Source organism: Carcharhinus amblyrhynchos, chromosome 9, assembly GCF_965287045.1.
Source record: "Carcharhinus amblyrhynchos chromosome 9, sCarAmb.v2.hapA, whole genome shotgun sequence".
Lineage (NCBI taxonomy): Eukaryota > Metazoa > Chordata > Chondrichthyes > Carcharhiniformes > Carcharhinidae > Carcharhinus > Carcharhinus amblyrhynchos.
Window position 1 is genome coordinate 42,128,326 of NC_137332.1, and position 13,652 is coordinate 42,141,977.

General features: G+C 40.2%; 1 protein-coding gene across 5 annotated transcripts in view; it reads right to left on the minus strand.

Moving 5' to 3' along the window:
- patj (PATJ crumbs cell polarity complex component) overlaps positions 1-13,652 on the minus strand; it is a 359,514-nt gene that overhangs the window by 225,254 nt on the left and 120,608 nt on the right. For all 5 annotated transcript variants that reach the window (XM_080195514.1, XM_080195515.1, XM_080195511.1 and 2 more), the window contains 4 exons: positions 12,900-13,019; positions 9,061-9,132; positions 6,653-6,830; positions 1,641-1,751 (listed from right to left, as the gene is read on the minus strand). In XM_080195514.1, the coding sequence (XP_080051640.1) occupies positions 1,641-1,751; positions 6,653-6,830; positions 9,061-9,132; positions 12,900-13,019 (481 nt within the window). The remainder of the gene's footprint in view (positions 1-1,640; positions 1,752-6,652; positions 6,831-9,060; positions 9,133-12,899; positions 13,020-13,652) is intronic.

The window sequence follows — 13,652 nt, forward strand, 5'->3', positions numbered from 1 at the left end:
CACGGCTTATTACCTCTCCTCCTACGGTCCTTTTTAACCATCGGAATAAATTTCTGCTGAGCACCAAGAAAGATCTCCTTAAAGATCCTCCACTGCTCCTCAGCAGACCTACCTTCCAACGCACTCCCCCAGTCAACATTCACCAATTCTTCTCTCATCCTACCGTACTCCCCTCTGTTCAACAAAGGACGCGTGTCCGGGAACACACTTTCTCCTCCTCCGTCTGCACCAGAAACTCCACTGTACAATGATCACTCTCCCCAAGAGGATCCTTCACCACAAGGTCCCTAATTCTACTCGCCTCATTACATAACACCAGATGCAAGATAGCTCGCTCCCTCATCGGCTCCAACACACACTGTTCAAGGAAACTATCCCGGCAGCATTCCAAGAACTCCTCCTCGAGCCCACCGCGTCCAACATGGGTTGACCAATCAATATGTAGATTGAAATCCCCCATAATTATCGCCGTTCCATTCCTGCACGCCGCACTTATTTGCGCGTTAACAGCCCGCCCCACCTCCAGGTCATTATTCGGGGGCCTACAGACGACACCCACCAGCGTCTTCCTCCCTTTGCTGTTCCTAATCTCCACCCACGATGATTCCATTTCTGCTCTTTGGTTCCTATATCATCCTTTGCTACCACGCTGATGCTATCCTTAATCAGCAGAGCTACGCACCCCCCTTTTTCCTCCCGCCTATCCTTCCTAAACACTTGATATCCCTGGACATTCAGCTCCCAGTCCCTGTCACCTTGCAGCCACGTCTCTGTAATGGCCACCAGATCATATCCATTTGTGCTGATCTGCGCCACCAGCACATCCACTTTATTCCGAATGCTTCGTGCATTCAGGTAAAGTGCCTTCATCCCAGCCTTCACCTGGACCCTATTTGCCAGAACGCCACCAACCATACTCACGCCACCTACTCCCTTTATTATTGGGACATCCTCGGCCTCTTCCGTTACCTGTACCCTCTCCTCAACTTTAGACCCCGTAATGTCACCTACCCTCGCACCCTCCCCCCACCAATTAGTTTAAAGCCCTGTCTACAGTCCTATTTACATGATTTGTCAGGGCTCTGGTCCCAGCACGGTTCAGACCAACCCCATCCCGCCTGAACAGGTCCCACCTACCCCAATACTGATACCAATGCCCCATAAATTCAAACCCATTCCTCCCACACCAATCCCTGAGCCACCCATTCACTTCCTTAATCTTATCAACCTTACGCCCGTCTGCACTCAGTTCAGGCAGTAGCCCAGAGTCGGTTCTACTTTTTAATTCCATTCCTTGTCGGTTCTACTTTTTAATTCCATTCCCAGCTTTTCATACTCCCTCCCCAGATCCTCAGTTCGCATTTTGCCTACGTCGTTGGCACCCACATGTACCACAACGACCGGATTCTCACCCTCCCATTCCAGGTTCCTCTGCAGCCCAGATGCGACATCCCGGACCCGAGCACCAGGCAGACAACACACCCTTCTGTGCACTTTGTCATTGTGACAAAGGACAGTGTCAATACCCTTAACCCCACTATCCCCAATTACTACTACGTTCCTTGCCTATTCACACGGTTGTAAAAGCTGTCTTTAAAAAATTAAAATATAATCTTAAACATTTTCTGGTTTTTACTCACCCTTGGAGTAGGCAGTAAGCTTTGAACAACAAAAACAACTGGATTTTCCACATTCTTTATTGCATTCACTGCTTCATCATGTGTGGCATTTTGCAAGTCTACACCAGAAACCTGTAATATACATTCAGATTAAGTTGACTGCTTACCTTTTACAACACCTGGTTCACTGAAGAAAATGTTATACGATCTCATAGAATCATACAGTGCAGAAGAGGCCCTTTGGCTGACTCAGTCTGTACCAACACACTGGAAGCAGCTGAATTCCTACCTAAATCCCTTCTACCAGCACTTGGCCCATAGCGTTGAATGCTATGACATGCCAAGTTCTCATCGAGGTACCTTTTAAAGAATCTGAGGCAACCCACTTCCACCGCCCTCCCAGGCAGCGCATTTTAAACTGTCACCACCCTCTGGGCAAAAAGGTTTTCCTCACATCCCCCCTAAACCTCCTGCCCCTACTTGAACTTATGTCTCCTTGTGACTGACCCTTCAACTAAAGGGAACTGCAGCTCCTTATCCACTGTCCACGTCCCTCATAATCTTACACACCTCGATCAGGTCATCCGCTCAGTCTTCTCTGGTCTAACAAAAACAATCCAAACCTACCTAACCTGTCTTCATAACTTAAATGTTCCATCTCAGGCAACATCCTGGTGAAGCTCCTCTGCACCCCCTCCAGTGCAATCACATCTTTCCTATAATGTGGCAACCAGAACTGCACACAGTACTCTAGCTGGGGCCTCACCAAAGTTCTATACAACTCCAACAAGACTTCCCTGGTTTTGTAATCTATATCTCAATTGATAAAGGCAAGTGTCCTATATGCCTTTTTTGCACTCCTACTAACATGGCCTTTCGCCTCAGAGATATGTGGACAAACTTGCCGAAGTCCCTTTTCTTCCACAGAACTTTCTACTGTCCTGCCATTCATTGAACACTTCCTTATCAAATTACTCCTTCCAAAGTGCATCACCTCCCAATTTTCAGGGCTAAATTCCATCCGCCATCTATCTGCTCATTTGATCATTCCATCTGTACCTTCTTGTAGTCCAAGACACTCAGCCTCACTGTTAACCACCCAGCCAATCTTTGTGTCATCTGCAACCTTAATAATCCTATCCCCCATATAGTCATTTATGTCACTTACATTAATGACAGATAATAGGGAATCCAAAACAGATCCCTGTGGTACGCCTGTGGGCATTAGCTTTCAGTCACTAAAGCAGCCTTCCATCTTCACCTAACTCTAACCACTAAGCCAATTTTGAATCCACTTTATCAAATTACCCTGTATCTCATATGCATTTACCTTCTTTACAAGTCTCCCATGTGAGACCTTGTCAAAGGCTTTGCAGAAATCCAAATAAATAACATTGACTGCACCATCCTCATCCACATACCGGGTTAGCTCCTCAAAAAATTCAATCAATCTGACGAAACCATCATGACTATCCCTGATCAAGCCTTGCCTCTCTATGGTGGAGATAGATGCTCTCCTTCATGAGTTTCTCTGTTAGTTTCACGTCAGCTGTACGGAAACTAAGTGGTTTATCTCTCCAATCCTCCTTAAATCACGCAACCACAGTCGCTGTTCTTCAGTCATCTGGAGAACAGCTAATGTCACCAGAGAGGAATTGAAAATTTGGATCTGAGCCCCTGCAATCTCCTCCTTTGCCTCTGACAGCAGCCTTGGGCACAGTTCATCCGTACCTGGAGATTTGTCCAACTTTAAGCCTATCAACACCTCCAAAACCTTTCCTTCCCTATGTCAATTTGCTCAGGAACCTTGCAGTCTCTCTCCTGAATTCCATATCATCATCCTCATTCTCGTGGGCGAAGGTGGATATGAAGTATTCGATTAACACTCTCCCAGTGTCCTCTGGTTCCACCCAGAGATTGTCCCCTTGGTCCATAATGGGCCCTTACTCTTTCCCTGGTTATTCTCATCCCATTGATTACTGACAGAATATCTTGGGATTTTCCCTACTTTTATCAGCCATAGCTTTCTCATATAGGAGCAGCACAATGGTTAGCACTGCTGCCTCGCAACACCAGGGACCCAGGTTCGAATTCCCAGCTTGGGTCACTGTTTGTGTGAAGTTTGCACATTCTTCCCGTGTCTGCCGAGGTTTCCTCTGGGTGCTCCGGTTTCCTCCGGGTGCTCCAGTTTCCTCCCACAGTCAAAAAGATGTGCTGGTTAGGTGAACTGACCATGCTAAATTCTCCCTCAGTGTACCCAAATAGATACCAAAGTGTGGCGACTAGGGGATTTTCACAGTAACTTCATTGCAGTGTTAATGTAAGCCTACTTGTGACTAATAAATAAACTTTATCCCCCTTCGCTCTAAATGCCAGCCATTGTATTTCCCCATTAGTAGTCTGTTTAAACAAGGAGGTTCATCAACCACGTTTTGTTTTATTAATTTATGGAACGTGGGTTGGGGGGGGGAGTGCGTCTCTGGCTAAATGTGTCTGAACATTTATTGTCCATCCTTAATTGCCCTTGAAAAAGTGGCAGTGAGCTGCCTTCTTGAACTGCTGTAGTCCCACAATGATGTTAGGGAAGGAATTCCAGGATTTTGACTTAGTGACAGTGACGGAAGGAATGGCAATATATTTCAAGTCAAGTTGGTGCTGGTGTTCCCATGTGTCTGGTGACCTTTGCCCTATAGATAATAGTAGCCATAGTTTGGAAGGTCCTGCCTCAGGAGCTTTGGTGAGTTCCTGCAGTGTATCTTGTAGATGGTACACAAAGCTGCCACTGTTCACCGGTGGTGAAAGGAATGAATATTTGTGTAAGGGGAGTCAATTAAGCGGGCTGCTCGATCTTGGATGGTCAACTGTTGCTGGAGTTGCATGCATCCAGGCAAGTGGACAGCATTCCATCAAACTCCTGGCTTATGCTTTGCAGATGGTGATGTGGAGATGCCGGAGTTGGACTGGGGTAAACACAGTAAGAAGTCTGACAACACCAGGTCAGGTGACGAAGAGGGAAACCTCAAAAGCTTGTGAGCTTACTATCAAATAAATCGGTTGGACTTCAACCTGGTGTTGTCAGACTTCTTTTTGCAGACGGTGGACAGGTTTTGCGGAGTCAGGAGGAGTTACTCACCACAGAAATTCTAACCTCTAACTCGTTCTTGTAGCCACTGTATGGTTAGTCCAATTCAGTTCAGTTTCTGGTCAATGGGAATCCCCCTAGGATGCTGATAGTAGGGGACTCATCAAATGTAATGCCATTGAATGTCAATGGATGATGGTTAGATTCTCTTGCTGGAGATAGTCATTGCTTGGCTCTTGTGTGGTGTGAATATAACTGTTAAGTGCAGCATTACTATCTTCCTTTAACAAGTTGCTGAAAGAGAACCTTGGGAATGGCACAGCTTTGGGAAGAGATGGGAGACATAAAACAGCTTATATTTATATAGCAGTGTCCCATGAACTTTCTCATTCAAAGTGAATTAACTGTAAGTTCATGCTTTTGAAATATTTGCCAAAGCAAATTACACAGGCTATTTAATAATGAATCACACTATTACAAAATTAAATATTTTTGTTTATATTGGATTAATTATTGGATTTTCCCTTGCTGGGCACAGCACACACAATTAAATCATTAGTGTTTACTCCTTCTGCAAGCTCCAGATAAAGTACATTTTGGTCTGATATGGTAAAGGCACAAAGATGCAGAAGGCTATTTGCTTTCACTGTATTTGGATGGGGATCATCTCTAAAATAACTCAAAATATTTGATTCCCAGGCATTTTGTTGAATTACAAACATTTGAGAATAGTTAAATATCTACTAGTAAAGATACAGTTTTTATTGTTCAGAACCTGGGACAAAATAAATTAAGTTACAGCTGGGAAAGTGTGGTACAGAGAATGTGGTGAATCTTAGCTGGGAGAATAAGGGGGGGCTTTAATAATATCCTGATAGCGTTCAGCATATAAGCAGTATATATTCCAATAAATGAGAATATAGTGACAAGTGTTGTTGGAGCTACACTCATCCAGGCAAGTGGACAGCATTCCATCACATTTCTGGCTTATGCCTTGTAGAAGTTAGTGGCATTTGCTACCAAATAAACCTGTTGGACTTTAACCGGGTGTTGTGAGACTTCTTATTGTGGAAGGTGGACAGGTTTTGCGGAATCAGGAGGAGTTACTTGCTATAGGAATTCTAACCTCTAACTTGCTCTTGTAGCCACTGTATTTATATGGTTAGTCCAATTCAGTTTCTGGTCAGCAAGGATTTTCTGTTTAACCACTTCCTATATTAACTTAAATATTGCAGACATTGACACAATCTGGCTTCGGAGAGGATGCAACATTTATTTATGGGACAAATCAATGATGCTGAATCCAAGTTAAATATCCAGCATTAAAAAAAACTGAAAGGAAGATAGTTCATCGATAAGCAATATGAACTAATTTTTAAAAAATGCAATTTCTCAGTCAAGGATCAGATGTCCTACTACACAATCATTTTACTTTAAGCCACTCACATAGAATTATCAGGGCACCAACATTCAGTGCAGTGAGATGAAGTACTCAGCTGCTGAAATCACTACCCCAAAGATAAAAGATAGAATGTTATTTTAGCAATAAAATGCCCTAAATACAATACTGTACCATTTAATTTTTTTCATCTATGGATCAATAATTTCGATGACAATTACATAAATTCTTGGTGAATACATTAAGGTCTTGAAATAATTTAAATTCTCCGTGAATACAAGGTCTTGAAACAATTTCAACAATTTCATGTTTTCCTTTAAAATTGATAACTTTATAACACTGATTGGGCAACAAACCACAAATTTCCTCATAAATACATCACAGCAATTTGAATGAACACTCTATGCTTCTTTTTAGTGCTCTCAGGCAACACTAAGAAATTAAAACTTAGTGTGCCAAGCTCTCCAATTAACAGTTCATAGTCACAGTCACTTATGTTCTTGTTCACTATTATGTTAACCTTATTTATTAGTGTTTATTAATATTATTTACCTCAATAATTTTGTCCCCTGTCTTCAGAGCTTTGGATCTTCCAGCTGGACTGTCCTCTAACACATGTTTAATAAAAATTCCTTTCAATTCTTCCCCATTTTTCAGTCGTTTTATTACTGTATTGCCACCAACAATACTGATTCCAAGTGATTCTCCCGGTTCTCGCCAAAGCTCAACCCTAGAATAAAGATACATTTGCTTGTAATTTAGGCTGTAATGATGAGTGAATCTCATTGCCTAATTTCTGTTTTGCCAAATTCAAAACCATCCGTTAAATAATATTCAAAATATTTCAGTATTTACAATGAGGTCAAAGTTTTTTTGGAGGAAAGGCCTTCTTTAAGACATTTTACTTCAAGTTCAAAATTCATGGTTTGTGGTTTCAACCTATAAAAATGGAATACATTGCCAAATGAATACTTCTATGGAAGAATGTTTTCACAGTACTGAAAAAAATCAACATTCAAAATGCAAAAATGAAACAAACAGAAGTATATAAAGATAAGAGAAAAGTGATATTCTAAAGAAAGATGGCCACTTTATGTTCCAAGATTTGACTCTCGATACTGGATACTACAAACACAAAAGGCTATTTCATCTTGCAAATGCTAATTAGTATATCTGTGATGACAATGGAGCAAATCTTAGTTCATGCATTGATTAGATTGACCTGGTGAATGCCATGTCAATCCACCTCAATCATGCAAGAGTTGCAGTGGAAATCCCACTTTCATAAAGCACATGGCAGCAACCATTGTCTGAGTGAAGCTAATGGAAATAGAGGCAGTTATCGAGATCACATAAAACATCCAACACATAATATTTTATATTTTAAAAATCCCTCAGTTTAAATTCAAATGCATTAAAATGAACATTGCACCACACACCTGCAAAACTACAAAACATCTCTAACAGTGTGATTCCACTTGCGCCCCTATACAGTGCATATATTAGAGAGAGTCTTGAATTGTCTAAGGTGCTCCCCCTTGATCCCATAAAAAAATTGATAGGTTGTGTGGCTATATCTTTACTAATACCAGTACTTTTCTGGCTCAAACAAATAAGATGCAATGAGTTGGAATCAGGTGCAATGAAATAAAATGTTATCAAAGAGATCTGTATTTTAATATGTACAGGACACTGTAATAACATTTAAAACCTTAATGTGTTGTCTACTTCATACACTGCAGAAAAAGATGTCCTGAGGCATGGTACATCGGCGAGGCCATGCAGACACTATGACAATGGATGAAAGACCACTGTCTGGAGCATCACCAGGTAAGAGTGTTCCCTTCCAGTCAGGAAATACTTCAGCAGTCAGGGGCATTCAGCCTCCAATCTTTGGGTAAGTGTTCTCCAAGACAGCCTTCAAGGTACACGACAATACAAAATCGCCGAGCAGAAACTGATCGCCAAGTTCTGCATACATGAGGACAGCCTCAACTGGGATCTTGGGTTCATGTCACACTATCGTAATCCCCACCATTTGGCCTGGGCCTGCAAAATCCTACTAATTGTCCTGTCTTGAGACGATTCACACCTCTTTAACCTGCAATTATCCCTCTCTCCACTCGCATTGTCTGTACCTGCAAAGACTTGATTATCTATTTAGGCTCGCATTCCAACCATCATCTTGCAACTGAGTCTCAGTCTAGAAATGCTGTGGTTGTCAACCCAACTTTCCACTCACCTGATGAAGGAGCAGCACTCCGAAAGATCGTGATACCAAATAAACCTGTTGGACTTTAACCTGGTGTTGTGAGACTTCTTACTGTGCCCACCCCAGTCCAATGCCGGCATCTCCAAATCATTCCCTTTATTCTCAGCAATTTTATGCAGTGCCTTTGTTATGCATGCAGCATTTCAAGAAGGCAACTCAACACCACCACCTCAAGGGCAACTCGGGATAGGGAATAAATGCTGGCCAGCCAGCGACATCCATGTCCCATGCACCAATAAAAAAATTGCGTGTGAAAATACATACACCAAACACCCCTTGTATTTCTTTCATTAACACTCCATTATTTCCTCAAAGAACTCTACTAGAAATGTCAAAAATGAATTACTTTCCACAATATTAATTGTCCTTAATGAAGCTAGGCTTTAATTTCATCTGGGTTTGTGTCCTCTTGGTGGCTTCAATTAACAAAGCATTTTACTTCAAAGACAAGTTGTGAGAAATAACTGAAAGTTATTTCGTAAAGTTATTAACTAAAATAACGAAGTTATTTCTGAAAGTCACATTCAATGAACTAATTTACGCCTTCTTTCTAAACACTCTGCACAAGTCCATTGTATCATCAACAATCTAGGTGTTGTGGTTATGTAGCAGTAAAAATATCTACATGGTGAAACAAGTTAGAAAATTATTGAAGAAACAAATACCAAAACTTCTGATGCCCTCTTACCATCTTGGTGCCTCCCAGTGACTTATGACTGGGGTTTCTTCTCCCTCGCCTTCTTCTCTTTCAGGCAGTTCACTGGTCAAAAATAGAATAAAACCATGTTGGAACACAATATAATGGTATTTTTAATATTAGGACAATGACCTTCAAATAAGGTAAACAAGCCAGATTAATGGATGGAAATGTAACTTTAAAATGAGACCAACCAAAACATATAATGTTTGAATGAATACTATTCATCTTTAAATCTAATACTAATTCATCAATCATGAAACATATTTAGTGGCACCTGTGAAAAGGACTTCAATTTGGCAATGAATCCCATATTTCTATGGGAAACAATAAAAAAGAACTGCTAATAACAGGTGACTTGACTGTTCACAAGCAGAGCAGCTTAATGAACACAGCGCATGACAGTATTATAAACACTATGATGGTTGCTGATAGACACAGCCCAAGCTCCAATCAAAGCATAAGTCAAGTCATTGTAAACAAAAAAAGAAATCGTTGAAAATTTAATGGAGTTTCATTGGCACCCATGAAGTGAAAAAATATATAAATGGTTTTTGGGGAGACATTCCATAAAAGTAGACAGAATATTAACTCTTTTTTTCCCCCTCTTATCGGGTATTGCCAGTTCTGCAGTATATTTTCAGTATTTTCCGTTTGTTGTTCATAATTTTGTCATTTGCAGTTTTCCCTTCTTAGATCTGCAGTTCTTCACTCATTTCTGATATCAAAACTTCCTCCAACTTGTGAAAACTGGAAAAATGAGACTGTAAGGTCAGTAACTGACAGAAATAAAATTAAGGTGGTGTCTTTGTTGCAGAATGTCCACAAAAGAAAAAGCCAGATATAGTACAGTAACATTGTGAGAGAATTAACTGACACTGGGAGTGGATTGAGACCAGTCTAATTTGGAATCTATATTCAAAAAAGTTGACAAAATTGAAATCAGCAATGACAAAACCATTAGTTAACTTCAATTCCATCTAAAATAGTGCAATTAATTATCAGGAGAAAATCTGAGGAATAGCAGTTCAAAACAACTTTCTTCATTTCTCTGAAGGTGTGACAACATCAGTTGATTGTGGCAAATCCAGAAGTGCTTTGTACTTAGACTTTCAAAAAATCTTTCACAGATTGAAACGCATGAAATGCTGTAGTCTTCCTCTCTAGGATATAGTACATCGCTGTCATTGAAGGATTCTGTGATTGAGCACTGCTCAGCATTACAAGCACTTAATAATCGCAGGCCTGAAATCTTTGGAAGTACTTAATAAGAACATAAGAAATAGGAGCAGGAGTAGGCCATCTAGCCCTTCGAGCCTGCCCCGCCATTCAATAAGATCATGGCTGATCTGTTGTGGCTCAGTTCCACTTTCCCGCCCTCTCCCCATAACCCTTAATCCCCTCTCTCATCAAGAACCCATCAACCCGCTTCTTAAAAATATTTAGCGAGGCAGCCTCCACCACTTCAACAGGCAGAGAATTCCAGAGATTCACCACCCTTTGAGTGAAGAAGTTCCTCCTCAACTCCGTTCTAAACCGCCTCCCCTTTATCTTGAGGCTGTGCCCCCTAGTCCTACTGTCTTTTTTGAGCGGGAAGAGTCTCTCCACCTCTATCCTATCCATCCCATTCATCATCTTATACGTCTCAATGAGATCTCCCCTCATTCTTCTAAACTCTAACGAGTACAAGCCTAGTTTATTCAGCCTCTCCTCATAGCTCAATCCCCTCAACTCCGGTATCAGCCTAGTAAACCTCCTCTGCACTCCCTCCAGGGCCAAAATATCCTTGCGCAGGTGCGGCGCCCAAAACTGCACACAGTACTCCAGCTGCGGCCTCACCAATGCCCTATACAGCTGCAGCAAGACCTCCCTACTTTTATATTCAATCCCCCTCGCTATGAAGGCCAGCATCCCATTCGCCTTCCTGACCACCTGCTGCACCTGCAAGCTGGGTTTTTGCGACTCATGCACAAGGACCCCGAGGTCCCTCTGCACCGTCGCCTACATTTCTGCTAGCTAAGCTAGGGCACATGAGAAAAAGCTGATAAATGGAGTTGAAATAGATCATCTATGATCTAACTGAAAGGCAGAATGGGCTTGAAGAACTAAATAGTCTTGCCTTGTTTCTGGCTTATAAAAATTAACACTTTTGTAAGGTGCCAGGAGGTTGCCAATATATGCAGAGGATTTCCATGAATGTATAATGATTGTCACATTCAAGTAAAACTGAAAGCTACAATTTTAAAACATGTTTGCATCAATTTAAAGACTTCAAATCCCACAGTTTACCACTATATTCCTCAAACACATGAAAACCATGCACCAACAAAAGTGAAGAATTTTGTTCCAGATGAATTGTTTGATAATGTGGCCTAGTAAAAATAAATGAAACAATATTAAATGACAATAGTAAAGCTCCAAAGAACATGCGGAGGACATTTGCCAAAGAATTGAAAATTTGTTTTGGAATTCCATCTCATACTGATGAAGTTTGTGTGTGTTTCGTGTGTAGCATTTAGTAAAAATTTTGAATAAAATGAAAATTATTTCTCAAATTATTTGCAAAATACAAATTATAAACAAAGTAATCAATTATGATGACTATGTGTGCAACAATCAAATGTAATATACAGCCTAGAGTACAAATAAGACACTGATCTCAACTGTCTTTCAACCATTAATCAATATATACCACTGTTAAAAGCTTTTGCATAATAGCTATCAAGAACTCAAGGCAATGGATCAGTAGTACCCATAATAGCCACTTAAACTGCTGCAATTTATTCCATTAGAGTCTATGTTCAAAGCTGGGCATGAAACATTTTTGCATATGTGCTTTGATATGCAAATTAGAGATTATGATCCACAGTAGAGATTTGTGTTTAATGTTTCTCCACAGGTAATTTTCAGCTATCGTTTGTGCAAATGTAACTGTTCCGATGTTGAAAAATTGTAATAATGCGCTAAGTTTAAATATTTACAAGATCTATTCAATTTTGTTTCACCGTAGATATTTAGAAAAATTAATTGCTGCAAAAGTCAGTATTGTACTCAATTTAGAAAACATTAACAAAGCTACTTCTTCAGTACATTTTCTTTATCTACTTTTCCACTCCATAGCACCATAAACTATACTTTCCAACACTGTTTTGCAAAGTTGCATTGTGCGAAGTTCACACAAATACATACACGCAAAAGGTTGGATAACCGCAAGGCAGCCCAATCTCATTCACTCCAATCCAAACCTGTCCGGACCTCTGAACCTGAATTATGCTAAAAGTTTGTATAAATACACATCTTCCTTTCTTTAAATTTATGTTACTAATATATGACACTACTTCGTAAGTACAAACTGAAAAACATCAAAATAATGAACAGCTACCCAACCTTAAACAATTATAAAAAAACTTGTCCTCTTTCAACGAGTAACCTCTTTGCTTGAGCTGTTGTTATTTTGAAATGAAATGTCTTAAAAAGTTAGTTGTATTCCAAAAACTACTTAATGTGATTGGAAAAGGAAAGACTGACATTCATAATGGCGCTTTTCATTCCCACCAGATGTCTGAAAACATCTTTATGACAAGTGAACCACTTTTTGATGTGTAGTCATTATTGTAATGTGGCAGCTAGTACAGTGTGTGCACAGCAATACCTACAAACAGCAATGTGACAGTGACCAGTTATTCAGTTTCTGTGACTTTGAAGGATAAATATTGGCTAGGATATGAAGGATTACTGCCATCGAAGCACCTTGAAATAAAATTTCAATCCAAAAATATTATTAAAAATTTGCTGTCTTTCAATTCTTATAATATGGTTAATGTAAATACCTGACAGCAGTTTTCATCCTGGTTTCTGATGCCAATATTGCAGCACTACCGGGCCTGGTTTGTTTTGATGAAAAACTTCTTTTATAGTCTTCCACATCTTTTGCAGGTACATAGGTAACCCTAGATTCCATACCCACCCCAAAGGAGAAGAAGTTATTTAAAAAAAACACTTTAGTCAACACGTACAAAGGTTAGATCACAATACACAATGAGACACTGGTCTCCACAAAGTCCACTCCACTAACAGCCCAACTAATTTAGAGTAGGCGGTCAGATCAAGAAGCTGTGATTTTTGATCCTTAGACTAACTGTTCTGATGTAAGGAAGCAGGAGAAGTGCTAAAATTTGCCTCATGAATCAGGGAGGATAAATAAATGAACAAGTCACTTTTACTTCCACTTTTTATTCTACTGCAAATATCTGTATTAGAGTAGAATTGGGATTGCTATGATCAAAACAATACTGACATTTAATATCAAGCCTTATAAATGAACCACTGTCACTTGGGAAAGCTAAGGGTTCCAGAAGGCATCAGGATGTATGATCACAAGCAAATGGGTGGTGTTTTCAGGTTAAGAGAGAAGAGGAAAAATTGGCAAACAAAACTGGTAGGCTTTCTCTTAATAAATTCACTAGTACCAAAGTACAAACATATATAACACTTCACTAATACCTACAATTTAAATAAACTATTAAAAACAAACACACAAAAGCAGCATTTACTTTTCTTCTCTTACAGCCTCCTAACATGCA